This window comes from Camellia sinensis, chromosome 14 (assembly GCF_055761805.1).
Source record: "Camellia sinensis isolate YWXY chromosome 14, ASM5576180v1, whole genome shotgun sequence".
Lineage (NCBI taxonomy): Eukaryota > Viridiplantae > Streptophyta > Magnoliopsida > Ericales > Theaceae > Camellia > Camellia sinensis.
In genome coordinates this window covers 63,578,419-63,591,474 of record NC_138974.1, presented here as the reverse complement: position 1 = coordinate 63,591,474, position 13,056 = coordinate 63,578,419, and the positions used below count along the sequence as shown (strand labels likewise).

The 13,056-nt window shown below is 41.7% G+C and overlaps 1 protein-coding gene and 1 pseudogene across 1 annotated transcript; one reads left to right on the top strand and one right to left on the bottom strand.

Annotated features, from left to right (window-relative positions):
• Positions 1-655: 655 nt before the first annotated feature.
• Positions 656-2,485, bottom strand: LOC114302769 (putative LRR receptor-like serine/threonine-protein kinase At3g47570 pseudogene; annotated as a pseudogene).
• A 7,694-nt stretch (positions 2,486-10,179) lies between these two features.
• LOC114302770 (uncharacterized) lies at positions 10,180-12,833 on the top strand. The gene is made up of 6 exons (XM_082904943.1): positions 10,180-10,431; positions 10,573-11,095; positions 11,240-11,604; positions 11,740-12,453; positions 12,567-12,716; positions 12,801-12,833. Exons 1-6 carry the CDS (start codon positions 10,180-10,182, stop codon positions 12,831-12,833), a joined length of 2,037 nt encoding a protein of 678 aa, XP_082761069.1.
• The last annotated feature ends 223 nt before the right edge of the window (positions 12,834-13,056 follow it).

The following is a 13,056-nucleotide window of genomic DNA, read 5'->3' as shown; positions in this document are numbered from 1 at the left end:
GTAGGGTCATAGAGGTGATAGTTGTGGGATGGTGGAGATGTTAATAGTAGTAATAGTGGTGGTATTGGTAGGATTTTAGTTCAAAAAATATTCTTCACATTTCAAAAGTATAAATTATTTTTCGTCTAAATATATTTGTTTTAAGTTGATCATAAAAAAATATTTTCAGTGGACTTTTATTTTTCATTGTACTAAAATGATAAAATGCCAAAACATTTCTCAAAAATTGACAAAATTATAAATATGAGGACAATTCCAATTTTAATCAACAACTTTCCGCATTCCTGACATTGATACGCGATACTCAACAAAGAAAATCCCATTTATATAGGAAACTTTACATACAAACAAGACTTTGAGGTTGAAAGAAAACTGAGAAAGTCGAGAAATTTATGTCTGGTAAACAATACATAGTAGAACAGAAGAATTTACAGACCATACTATACTACAACTTCAAAGATTTTACTTGTAAATTGCGTTGTGTTATTGCGTGCTCCATTTTTGATAAATTTGTCTCTGATTAAGGGCAATTCCAAAGCAACATCACTCGTTTCATTTTATATCTTGGCAGAAAATATAAGCATGCCACTCGAATCTGAAATACAGAAACTAGGCATTATGTCATTCTATGCTCACTTGAACTTCCAATGCAATTTTAAACTCCTTTTATTTCCTCGCTTGAAAGGAATTCGTCTACTATCCCCGTTACTCGCCTAGGCAATGCCATTTTAGCGAAGTTGTGAAGGTTCAAATCATCTTTGAATAGCTCATTAGTAGGCCTTCTACCAGTTAGCATTTTGAACAAGAGGATCCGAAAGCTATACGTGTCTCCACGAGTTGACACCTCTTCGCCCAAACCATACTCTACAAAATTAAAAGATTACCTTTCATACTAGTACATAGTGACCATTATATTAAGGAAATGATCAACAAACATAATTTTTATACCAAAAAAGACTCATCTAGATAATTAAAATTGTCAGCCACAATGATAGATGCTTTAGTTTGAAATAAAAATTTTACACAATTGCAAATCATTACGCACAAAAATTTCCTACAAAAAAAATTGTTTGTATAACATTACCCATGTCTTGAACAATGCAATAAAAGTCATGAAACTTGATCAATCATATAAACACTTTGTAATATATTATATACTGAAATTTTGTCTCAATCATGGTAAAAGGACCTTCTTTTATGTGAAGCTCAAAGTCTATTGAAATTTAATTGCATCTTATGACAGAAGCTTTAATAAAGAAAATAACTCCAATGTGTGTGTGTATGTGTGTGTGTGTGTGTGTGAGAGAGAGAGAGAGAGAGAGAGAGAGACAGACAGACAGACAGAGAGGTATACCTATAGCTGCATAACCAGTTGTACCTTTAACACCAATTGAACTGAACTGCCCAGAAGTAATATCTCTCCTCGATATTGAAAAAAGCCTTGCCAAACCAAAATCACTTACATGAGCAGTAAGGTCATTGTCAAGGAGAACATTGCTTAGCTTTAGATCACAGTGAACAATAGGTGTTCGACATTTATTATGAAGATAATGCATTGCAACAGCGACATCTATTGCAATGTTTAATCTTTGGAGAAAGTTTAATTTTCTCAACTGTGTTTGATCATCTCTTGGATGCAACCAGCTTTCCAAAGTCCCATTTGGCATGAACTCAAATACTAGAGCTTTGAATTCATTGCCATCATAATCAGTACTGGAGCAAGCAATCAAAACCTTGACAAGGTTACGGTGTCTAGCATTTCTCAAAACTTTACATTCAGCCATGAAGCTTTTGGCTGCTCCTCGCTGATGAAGATTGAGTACCTTAACCGCCACAATGTTTCATTAGGACTAAGCATTCCTTTATACACTTTTCCGTAATTACCAGATCCAATCAAATTCTCTATAGAGAATCCACTAGTTTCTTTGAGGAGCTCTTTGTAAGAGATTTTTGGATAGAAGAGTTCAAACGAAGATGTTGCTAGAGATTTATGCTTCATTTTTGTTGTCCGGAAAAGTGAAAGCAGAGAAAACGTCAGGCCTATTAAAGAAATAGGAATGACAATCATCAAAACTAACTTAAGAGTAGTATGCTTCCCTGGTCTTTCAACTTCTTACATAGGGCATTGTTGCAGTTGCAACTTTGGAATCCCCCCACAAAGCTTAATGTTGTCGTAGATTTCAATAGCACTTGCCAAACTAAACCAAGCCTTAAGTCTCATCAAATGAAATCGGCTACATGAATCCTTCTTCTCTACGCGGCCCTATCAAAGGCCATTTAGTTCGTCAAATTAAGTAGATCCATATCTCTATTTACAACGCTAACCAATATTAATCTAGGCCTACCCCGTCCCATAACACTTCCATCTACCGTTACAGCATCTCATCTCTTCACTATTGCCGCTGTTGGTCTCTGTTGAATATGAGCAAACCATCTCAATCAATTCTCTTTCAACTTGTCTTCTATTGGTACTACTCCTATCCATTCCCGAATACACTCATTCCTAATTCTGTCTTATCTAGTCCTGCCACACATCCACCTTAGCATTCTCATCTTAGCCACACCCATCTTATCTACATGTTGTTTCTTGGTTGCCAACACTCCATCCCATACAACGTCGCTGGTCTAATAGTCGTTCTATAGAACTTACATTTAAGTCTAGTGGGTATTCGTTTATCGCATAGTATTCCAGACGCACTTCTCCACTTACACCATTCCGCCTTAACCCTATGAGCCACATCCACATCAATCTCCCCCACTGTTGTGATAATCGACCCTAAATAACGAAAATATTCACTCTCAGACAGTTCTTGGTTCTCAATCTTTACTTCTCCTATGCTTTCATTGCTACTGTTGCTAAATTTACACTCCATGTATTCTATTTTAGTTCTGCTTATCCGGAATCCTTTAGATTTAAGAGTTTTTCTCCAAATCTCCAACTTTGTATTAACTCCTTCTCTAGTCTCATCCACTAGCACTATATCGTCTGCAAAAAACAAACACCATGGCACGTCATCCTGAATATTTCTCGTCAACTCATCCATAACTAAAGCAAAAGATAAGGACTTAGGCCTTGTTTGGGGAGTGGCTATTTTAGCCAAAAAGTCAAAAAGTTACTAAAAGTTGTCACATCACCTCTCTACTTTTTTGCACATCTTTTCGTAAATAGCCAACAAGTTACTAAAATAGCCTGTTCCCAAACGAGGCCTTAAGGTAGATCCTTGGTGTAACATTGCAGTGATAGGAAATTCATTTCTCTCTCCAGCAGGCAATCTAATAGTGGTCACCACCCCTTTATACATGTCCCTAATCACATCAATGTAATCTTTTGTTACCCATTTCTTCGCTAACACCCACCATATTATATCTTGGGGCACTCTATCATATGTTTTCTCAAGGTCGATAAACACCATATGAATGTCTCTTTTCTTTTCTCTATACTTTTCTATTACTCTCCTCAAAAGATAGATCGCTTCCATTGTTGATCTGCCAAGCATAAACCCAAATTGATTCTTTGACACCTCTATTATATCTCGCAATCGGCGTTCTATCACTCTCTCCCACACTTTCATTATATGACACATTAGCTTGATTCCTCTATATTTTTTGCAATTCTAGACATCTCCTTTATTCTTATAGATTGACACTAAAATACTCTTCCTCTACTTATCTGACATGTTCCTAGTCAGCAAAATTTTGTTAAACAATCTAGTCAACCAAGCAGCCAGCTTTTTACCCAAACACTTCCAAGCTTCAATAGGAATATCATCTGGTCCTAAAGCCTTATTTGATTTCATCTTCTTAAGTGCAATCTCCACTTCAAAGTTCCTAATCCTGCGATAGAACCTATAGTTTTGGTTTATCGTATTACTGGTTATTTCTTCCCTTATTGTCGTACCTCTATGTTCCTCATTTAATAGTTTCTCAAAATAGTTCTCCCATCTTTCCTTAATCTCTTCATCCCTCACCAATACCTTAGAATCCTCACTTTTGATGCACTTAACTTGATTAAAATATATTGTTTTCCTCTCCCGTATCTTAGCAAGTTTGTATACCCTCTTCTCTCCCTCCTTACTATCTAGTCTAGTGTATGGGTCATCATAAGCTTTCAACTTAGCCTCTCTCAGTACTTTCTTGACCTCCTTATTAGCCAGCTCTTAAGGTTTTCCTCAGTTTTATCCTTTTGCCACTTTTTAAAGCACTATTATTTTTCCTTAACTACCGCTTAAACCTCTTCCCTCCATCGCCAAGTTTCCCTAGAGCTGGGTCCCATTTCTTTCGACTCTCCAAGCACTTCCTATGAGATTCTCCTCATACAATTGGCTATCGAGTTCCACATAGTGTTAGCATCATCTTCCAAGTCCCAAGTACCTTCCTTATTCATTTTATTCTTAAATATTTCTAATTTATCCCCTTTTAGGTCCCACCATCTCATCCTATGACATCCACCCTCCTTCTTATCTTGGTATTTCCCTCTAAAACATAAATCTAGTACCAAAATCCTATGTTGAAAGGTCAGGCTCTCTCTAGAAATCACCTTACAATCATTGCATTTTAGGTAGTCCATTTTTCTCACTAAGAAGTATCTATTTGGCTCTTAACTGACCCACTCTTAAAGGTTATCAAATGCTCCCCCCTCTTCTTATACATAGTATTGGCCACCACCAAGTCAGAAGCCAACGCAAAATCTAAGATACTCTCTCCAGTCTCATTTCTGTCACCAAAATCGTATCCACTATGCATCCTTTCATAGCCTAGTTTATCTATGCCTACATGGCCATTAAAATCTTCACCCATAACCAAGTTCTCTCCTATAGATATCTCTTGTAAGATCTCATCCATTTGTTCCCAAAAATCCCTTTTAGTCTGATCATCTAATCCTACTTGAGGGGCGTATACACTAATAACGTTCACTATATTCCCTCCAATAACTAGTTTAACTAACATAATCATATCCCCTTTCCTAATGACCGCCACTACATTCTCCACAAGACCCTTGGTCCAAAAAAACATGGGAATCTTTGCCCATTTTTCACCGCACTCAAGCGTCGATGCGGCACCCCTTGCTCACTTTTTGAAACACCGGGGGGTAGGCGCAACGTGTCACTTGAGAGGAACGACCTAGCATTTAAATGATTCAAAGTAGGATTCATTGTCATAAGGGATCCGAGCGGCTTTTTTACATGTTGGTTGTCGTTTACCTAACACACAACACTTGCATTGTTAAAAATTCCATTTGTGGGTACCTCGCCTTCAAGATTGTTGAAGGACAAATTCAAATTTAGTAGATATGAAAGATTCACCATGTATTGCAGAATTTGGCCCAAAATGTTATTGTTAGAAAGATCTAAATATTGAAGGCCCATCAATTGACTCATGGAAGGACTGATCCCATGGAAGAGGTTATGATGCATAGACAACTGCACCAATGCCAAACATCACCCTAGTGTGCTAGGAATCTCCTCGGACAATTTATTGTACGAAACATTAAGGATAACAAGTTCTTTCAAGTTTTCAACTTCTGCAGGCAACAGACCAGTTAAGGAATTGTGTGACATGTCCAGGCCTCTAGAAAGTGATGAAAGATTCATGAGACACTTGGGTATGGTGCCGTTGGGTTTGTTTTGCTAGAGATGTAGGGCTTGCAGGTATATACAATTCTTCAAACTGGAAGGTATGTTTCCTTCTAAGCTGTTATTACTCAAACCAAGAAGCAAAAGTTGAGTTATGTTGCCGATGGTAGAGGGGATTTCCCCTATCAGATGGTTTCCTCTTAACTCCAGTATTTTCAAGTTTGAAAGCTTTCCCACTAAAGTAGGGCTGATGCCTGTCAAAAGGTTATATTCCATCCCCTACGCATTTAGGTTAACTAGGTTTTGAATCTCCTCAGGAATGCTTCCACCAATATGTAGCCAAGTCAATTGAATTGACATATTGGAAATTGAGTTAGGCAATGTACCCATGAACTGATTTATGCTTATATCAAGATTTGTTAGCTGGCTGTAATTGGTCAAAGAAGTGAAAAAACTCATATCATTAACCCCAATTCCAAGAGTATTATTTGATAATGAAAGCCAACTTAAATTTTGAAACTTGCCAAGATTTATAGGTATGCTTGCAGTGAAATTGTTTGCATCAAATTCAACAGTTTGAAGATTTGAAGCATTGGACAAAGAAACTGGTATAGGTCCAGTAAATTGATTACCTCCCAAATAGAGGCATTGAAGATTTGGAAGAAGAAAGAACATGTCGACCTTGAGTCTACCATAAAAATTGTTAGCGGGCAAAGTCAATGTTATGAGTGACGAAAGATTTTAGAGAGGAGGGAATGGACCGAAAAAATTATTTTCTCCTACTTGGAAAATGCTCAAACTTCTCATTTGGGAAACTTTATCTGGAATTTCTCCTCACAAATTGTTATATGTAATGTGAAATGCTTGGAGAGCTGATAGATTACCGATTGAAGCTGGGAATTTTCCTGTAAGATTATTGCTATGAAATGATAGTGTTACAAGCCTTGATAGTGATCCAAGCTCAAAAGGAATTGGACCTTCATGGCGGTTGAGGTGTAGTGCAAGACCCATGAGTTTGGAACATTGAGACAAATTGACAGGGATTTATCCTTGTAAAAAGTTATTAGTCAAGTTCAAATCTTGTAACCTGATCAATCAGCCAACTTCTGGGGGGATTTCACCGTAGAAGGAATTGGTACCAAGGTTGAGGGACTGGAGGAAAAAGAGATTTCCAATGTGAGACGATATTGTCCCAGTCAACTTCTGATCAAACAAGTTCAAGCCGATGACTCTTTGGTGTTTGAGGCCACATGTGACTCCAACCCACTGGCAGAGTGGGGTAGAATCATTCCAAGAGGCCAATGCTCCTATAGTTTCATCATGTATTTGGGATTTAAACTCGAGCAGGGCAAAATTATCAGTTTGGTTTCCAAGAATGGCTGCTGAGACAAACTCTGAAAGCAACAAGGGTAGGAGCAGGAGATGGATAACTAGCAAGATTGAGGGGGAAGATTAGGCTTAAACTCATAAAATAATGTGCCATTTGGAGACTGAAAAAGTAGTAGTTTTCTGCCCAGGAAAGTTAAGGTCATGTGTTTTGGCTCTGAATTGTAGGTGTATATAGGGAACAAATTTAACTACTACTATAGGTAAAATTACAAAAATTAACACAATAAAATTATGAGTCTCGGGTTGAAGGATACTTAGAAGGTGGAGTTCAGTGAAATGTTTCCGATGGTGGATAATAGTGGTCCACGTTGGCAAATTTTGTTTCTCGGCGATCGATCTTTTGAGTTTGAGGAGGTGGCGACAGAGTCTCCTAGCCATCGTGGTGTGTCGATTGTAGAGTGAGGTCTTGGGCTTCGTCAGGTTATAGTGGTGTATGGACATGATGTGCACTGGTTGGTGACGAAACTGAGGATGGACTCGCAGGACCCCGGTAATTTTCAGTTTCTGGGTCGACTCAGTGGTGGTAGTCGGACTCTGGCTGTCTGGGTTCGTGGAGAGGAAAACGGCGGTTCATCGATTCAACTAGTGGTCACGACAGGGAAGCGGATGGAGCAAATTTTCATTTCTATGTCGAATTATGGGGATAGTTGGGACTGTGTGGCCCTGGTCCTTGAAGGCTTTCAGTTAGAGAAGGGCGGTCCAATGTATGGCAAGGCTACATCAAAATTTGATCCCTCGCAACTGGCAATGCGAGGAGGGGTTAGAGGGGCTACGGCAGTACGGTGCACTACAGAGTTAGACTAGTTTTGAATGTTGGACAGATCGTTGGTGGGTAAAGTGGGGCAGTTGGGTGGAAAATGGATGAGTTTCGCAGCAATGTTTGACTGGGTTCAGCGTTGGTTGAAGGCATCCGGGAAGGTAGAGGTGCGTCCGTTAGGAGATCAGGCATTGTTATTTGTATTTACATCACAAAAAGAGGCGGAGTTATTGTTGCATCGGAGATGGATTACTGATGGACGGGAATTGTTGTTGGAGTGGTGGTCACCTCTTGCCCTATGTCATTCAAAGGACATATTGTTGCCGTCGAAGAGTGTCTGGATTCGGGTGATGGGTTTGTCCTTTCACCTTCGTGGGGACGACGTATATCATGTTATTGGTGATTAGTGTGGTGGTTTTTTGGAAGTGGATGAGACATCTTTGGACCTGGGCGTTGTTTGGTTGCGTATCCTCAGCTCTGAATGTACTCCGTCGTGCGTGGCTGTTCGTTGGGGTTCGTAGCAGTTCTCCTTACCAGTGTGGGCGGAGAAGGGACCATCGGTGGATTTGCAGTGCCGACGAGGGCGGGTGGCGCCAGAAATAAGACGGATAAGCACGGGCTAAATTCGGTTCAATCGAATCGCAGAGATTTGCAAAGATTAGGGGTGAAGGAATATTTACTGAGATTTGGGAAAGAGGCTATGGTTAGGGGTGAACGAGGTCAAGTGGGTCCAACCCGTGTAGGCCTGGGTCAGGGTTCCATATGGGGTCAACAAAAGGGACGAGTGTGCTTTGCTAAGGCCCAGTTTCGAAATGTTAGGGTGGACCCAAATAGCAGTGGGCTACTAAAAAAATATTAAAACAACATAGGCCTTTCTTATATGAAGTTCTGAGCCCAAAAAGGGATGGAGGAGCCACTAAACAAATTTTAAACCAATGTGGGCCTTTTTCAGATGAAGTTTTGAGCCCAAGAAGGGCTGGAGGGCCCCAAACTGAGTTAGCCCAAGCAAACCCTACTGCCAGTCAGGTCTTCTCGACGTTAAGGGGTGGATTTGGCCTTACCCCGATTCATGGGTCATCGCCGGTGGCATGCGCGTCGATAGGACTTGTCGTGCGGTCGCTGACTATTCCTCGGTAGTCGTCTAGCTCGGTCGTCAATCCTGTGCAACACCTACTTCCAAAGGAGGTGGTGGTGGGTTCGGCTGAGGCTACGAAGCATTTTCTTACTACGTGGACTATCATAGTAGGTTCTTCGAATGTGCGATTACAGTAGGGGGACAGCGAGCATGGTCGTTGGGCTGACTTGGTGGATGGTTTGGCTCTAGTGGTTTGATCTGAAGTAGTGAAGGATGAGGTGGCGTTGGACACTACTATGAACGATGATGATGATCCAGAGGCTGATTTTTATAAGGAAATTTCTGTTAGGGAGATGGCATGCCGCAGCTAGAGGAGGTCTCTACTAGGGTATTGTCTCGTATTAGTGAGGTTAGTCAATTATTAGGTGTTTTCTTTGAGGGCCATGAAGCTGAGGCATTACAGTTATTTTCGACCATTGATGAGTTATGGCGGGGGAATGTTCCTTACCAGTCAGGGGTGACGTCTGCTAGTCCTAATGAGAAGAGTGCTAAGGAATTACGCAGGTTGGAATGTTCTATTAATTATGATCGAATTAAGGGGGGAGATGTGCGGGTTCCAAGGAATGGGCGTAGCGATCCATTATTGTTGTCATGCGGTTAAAAATATTGTCTTGGAACGTGCGAGGCCTGAATGATAGAGGTAAGAAGGTGTTTGGTAAAATCAGTGTTAAACAGTGTTGAGGCAGATGTGGTGTGTCGACAGGAAACAAAGATGGATTGTATTGAGGGGACACTGTGAGGGATTTGTGGGAATATCGTTTTGTGGATTGGGACTTTCTTCCTGCCCTAGGAGTGGCTGGGGGTGTTCTTATTTGCTGGGATCGAAGGATGGTGGTGAAGGAGGATGTTGAAGTGGGGGGTTTCTCGTTATCTTGCCTATTTTGGTGTGTAAAGGATGATTTTCGTTGGGCCTTTACCGGGTTTATGGTCCAGTTCGTGGAGTGGAGAGGTCTTCTTTCTTGGAGGAGTTGCAGAGCACTACTTATCGATGGGGGGTTCCCTGGTGTGTGGGCGGGGATTTCAATGCGGTTCACTGTATGGCGGAGAAGTTGGGGGCTAATTTGGGGTTTGGTTCAATGCAACGTTTCTCTTTGTTCATTGATAAGATGGAGTTAGTAGATTTTCTGCTTCAGGGTGGTAGTTTCGCTTGGTCCGAGGGTGGAGTGATGTCTCAAATTGATCGATTTTTTGTCACAGGGGATTGGGAGGAGCATTTTTTACAGGCGACCTAATGGCGTTTACAGCGGCCCACTTCGGACCATTGGCCTATCTTGTTGGATAATGAGGTTATCAGACATGGACCAACACCTTTTCATTTTGAAAACATGTGGTTGCGATCTAAGGGCATTGTGGAGATGGTTAAAGGGAGGTGGGGAAGTTATAGCGTGGCAGGATTGCCTAGTTCTCGGTTGGCGCAGAAACTGAAGTTTTTCAAATTAGACCTAAAAAAATGGAATCAGGAGGTTTTTGGTCGCCTAGAGGATCAGAAGGTGAAAGTTTTAGCTGCATTAAAGGTGTTAGATGAGAAAGAAGGTGCTGGGGTGTTGTTTGCAGCTAATATGTCTATCCGGGAGGAGGTTCATAAGGAGTTTGGCCATCTTGCTCGCATGGAGGAGATCAGTTTTCGTCAAAAGTCCAGATGCTTGTGGCTAAAGGATAGGGATCGAAACATGAAATTTTTCCATCGTATGGCAAATGCTCATTGCTGGGTCAATTAGATAGGGCAAATTCGAGTGAATGGGGTGGAATTTTCGTCTTTGGAAGGTGTCAAGGATAGTATTGTGGGTTACTATAAGCATTTGTTTCAGAATGTAGGAGAAGGGTGGAGGTCGGGTTTGGTTGGGGTAATTTTTGATGTCATTTCGGAGGCAGATTGTATGTTATTGGAGAGGCCATTTACAGAAGAGGAAGTGTTTGCGGCATTGCATAGTATGCCTGGAGATAAGGCACTTGGTCTAGATGGGTTTACTATTTCCTTTTTCCAACAGTGTTGGGGGGTTGTTAAGACAGAAGTGATGGCTATGTTCGACCAGTTTCATCAAACAGGCAAATTTGAGAAGAGCCTTAACGCCATATTCCTTACTTTGATTCCAAAACAGGGTGGAGTGGAGGATATTCGAGATTTCCATCCTATTAGTTTTTTGGGCAGTGTATATAAGGTGTTAGCTAAGGTTTTGACAAACCGGTTGCGAGAAGTGCTAGATGGGGTGGTTTCGGATTCTCAAAATGCTTTTGTGGGGGGTAAGCACATCTTGGACGCGGTGCTTGTGGCAAATGAGTGTGTGGATTTGCGGTTGCGTCAGGGGAAACCGGGGCTAATTTGTAAATTAGATATTGAAAAGGCATATGATAATGTGAATTGACAGTTTTTGATATACATGTTAGAGAGGCTGGGTTTTGGGGAAAGATGGCGGCGTTGGGTTTTGTTTTGTATTTTCACTGTGCGGATGTTGGTGTTGGTCAATGGTTCTCCAAAAGGTTTCTTTCCGACTCATCGAGGGTTGAGGCAGGGTGATCCTTTATCTCCTTTGCTGTTCATCCTAGTTATGGAGGCTTTGGGGCATTTGTTGGCTAGAGCGGTACAAGAAGGTTTGTTGAAAGGGTTTGAGGTCGAGGTGGTTCCAAAGGTGGTGGAGGTGTCTCATTTGTTTTATGCAGATGATGTGCTCATTTTCTGTGATGCGGAGGAGGAGCATATTGGGCATTTGAGATGTGTGCTGTTGTGTTTTGAGACAGTGTCCGAGCTTCAGGTGAATTTAGCAAAGTCAGAATTGATCCCAGTGGGGTAGGTGGCAAGATATTCGATTTTGGCCGCTATCTTGGGATGTAAAGTGGTCTCTTTGCCTGTCACATATTTGGGCTTGCCTTTGGGGGCTTCCTTTAAGGCCAAATGGGTATGGGACGGGGTCGTGGATAGGGTGCAACAGCGGTTGGCAGGATGGCAGCGGCAGTATTTTTCAAAGGGTGGTCGGCTTATGTTGATTAAAAGTGTTTTAGCGAGTATTCCGACTTATTTTATGTTTGTTCACATGATCCTGGTGTCAGTAGCAAGGCGGATTGAGCAGTTGCAACGGCGCTTTTTGTGGGGTGGTGGGGATGAGGGTGCGCATTATCATTTACTGTCATGGGATCAGATCTGTCTGCCTAATGAGAGCAGGGACTTGGGGGTTCGGAGGTTGGTCTTGTTCAATTTGGCTTTGTTGGGGAAGTGGTTGTGGCGTTTTGTGGCGAAGAGGGAGTACCTTTGGAGAAGGGTGGTGGTTGCTAAGTTCGGTATGGGTAGGGGAGAGTGGTGTTCTGGAACGGTGGGCCTTTCTCATGGTTGTGTTGTGTGCAAGGGGATTTGGTTAGGTCGGGAGGTTTTTTGGAGGAGGGTGCGGTTGAAAGTTGGTGTGGGGGATCGAGTTTGTTTTTGGCGGGATAGGTGGTGTGGTGACTTGTCTTTAGAGTTTCGATTCCCTTTAATCTTTGTTATTGCTGAGATTGTGAGGTGTCGGTGGGTGCTGTCAAGAGTGGGAAGGTGCAAACGACGGTGTAGAATGTACAGTTGCGTCGCAATGTTCAGGGTTGGAAGCAAGATCAGTCGGTGGAACTTCTGGGTTATTTATATGGTTGGAAGTTTGTGAGGGAAGGTCAGGACTCTTTGGTTTGGGATTGTCCTAGATCCAAAGGTATTTTTACTATGTCTTCTTTCTATGGGAGGATTGTTCAGGATGGGTTTGCACAGGATGTTGCTAGGGTTTATCCGCAGAGAGGTTTTTGGGTGCCGGGTTCGCCATCAAAAGTTTCCTTTTTTGTTTGGACAGCAAGTTTAGGTGGTGTCTTGACAATTGATAATTTGATTCGTCGTGGGCATATTTTGGTAAATTAGTGTTGTTTGTGCGGTAGGGCAGCTAAATCAGTTGACCATTTGCTTATTCATTGCCTGGTCTCGTCTTGTCTTTAGATGCTTGTGATTGTAGTTTTTGGTTTAGTTTGAGTACAACCAGGTTCGGTGTTCACAGTTGTGCAAAGTTGGGCAGGGGGGCGGGTAGGGCGGCGACATCGGAAGGCTTGGCTTCTTGCTTCACACTGTCTAATGTGGTTGATTTGGCTGGAGCGTAATAGGTGGGTGTTTCAGGGGGTGGCACACTCCATTCCTTGGTTAGAGAGACAACTTCTTATAGTTTTATATAGTTAGGTGACAGGTTTAGTAGATTCGG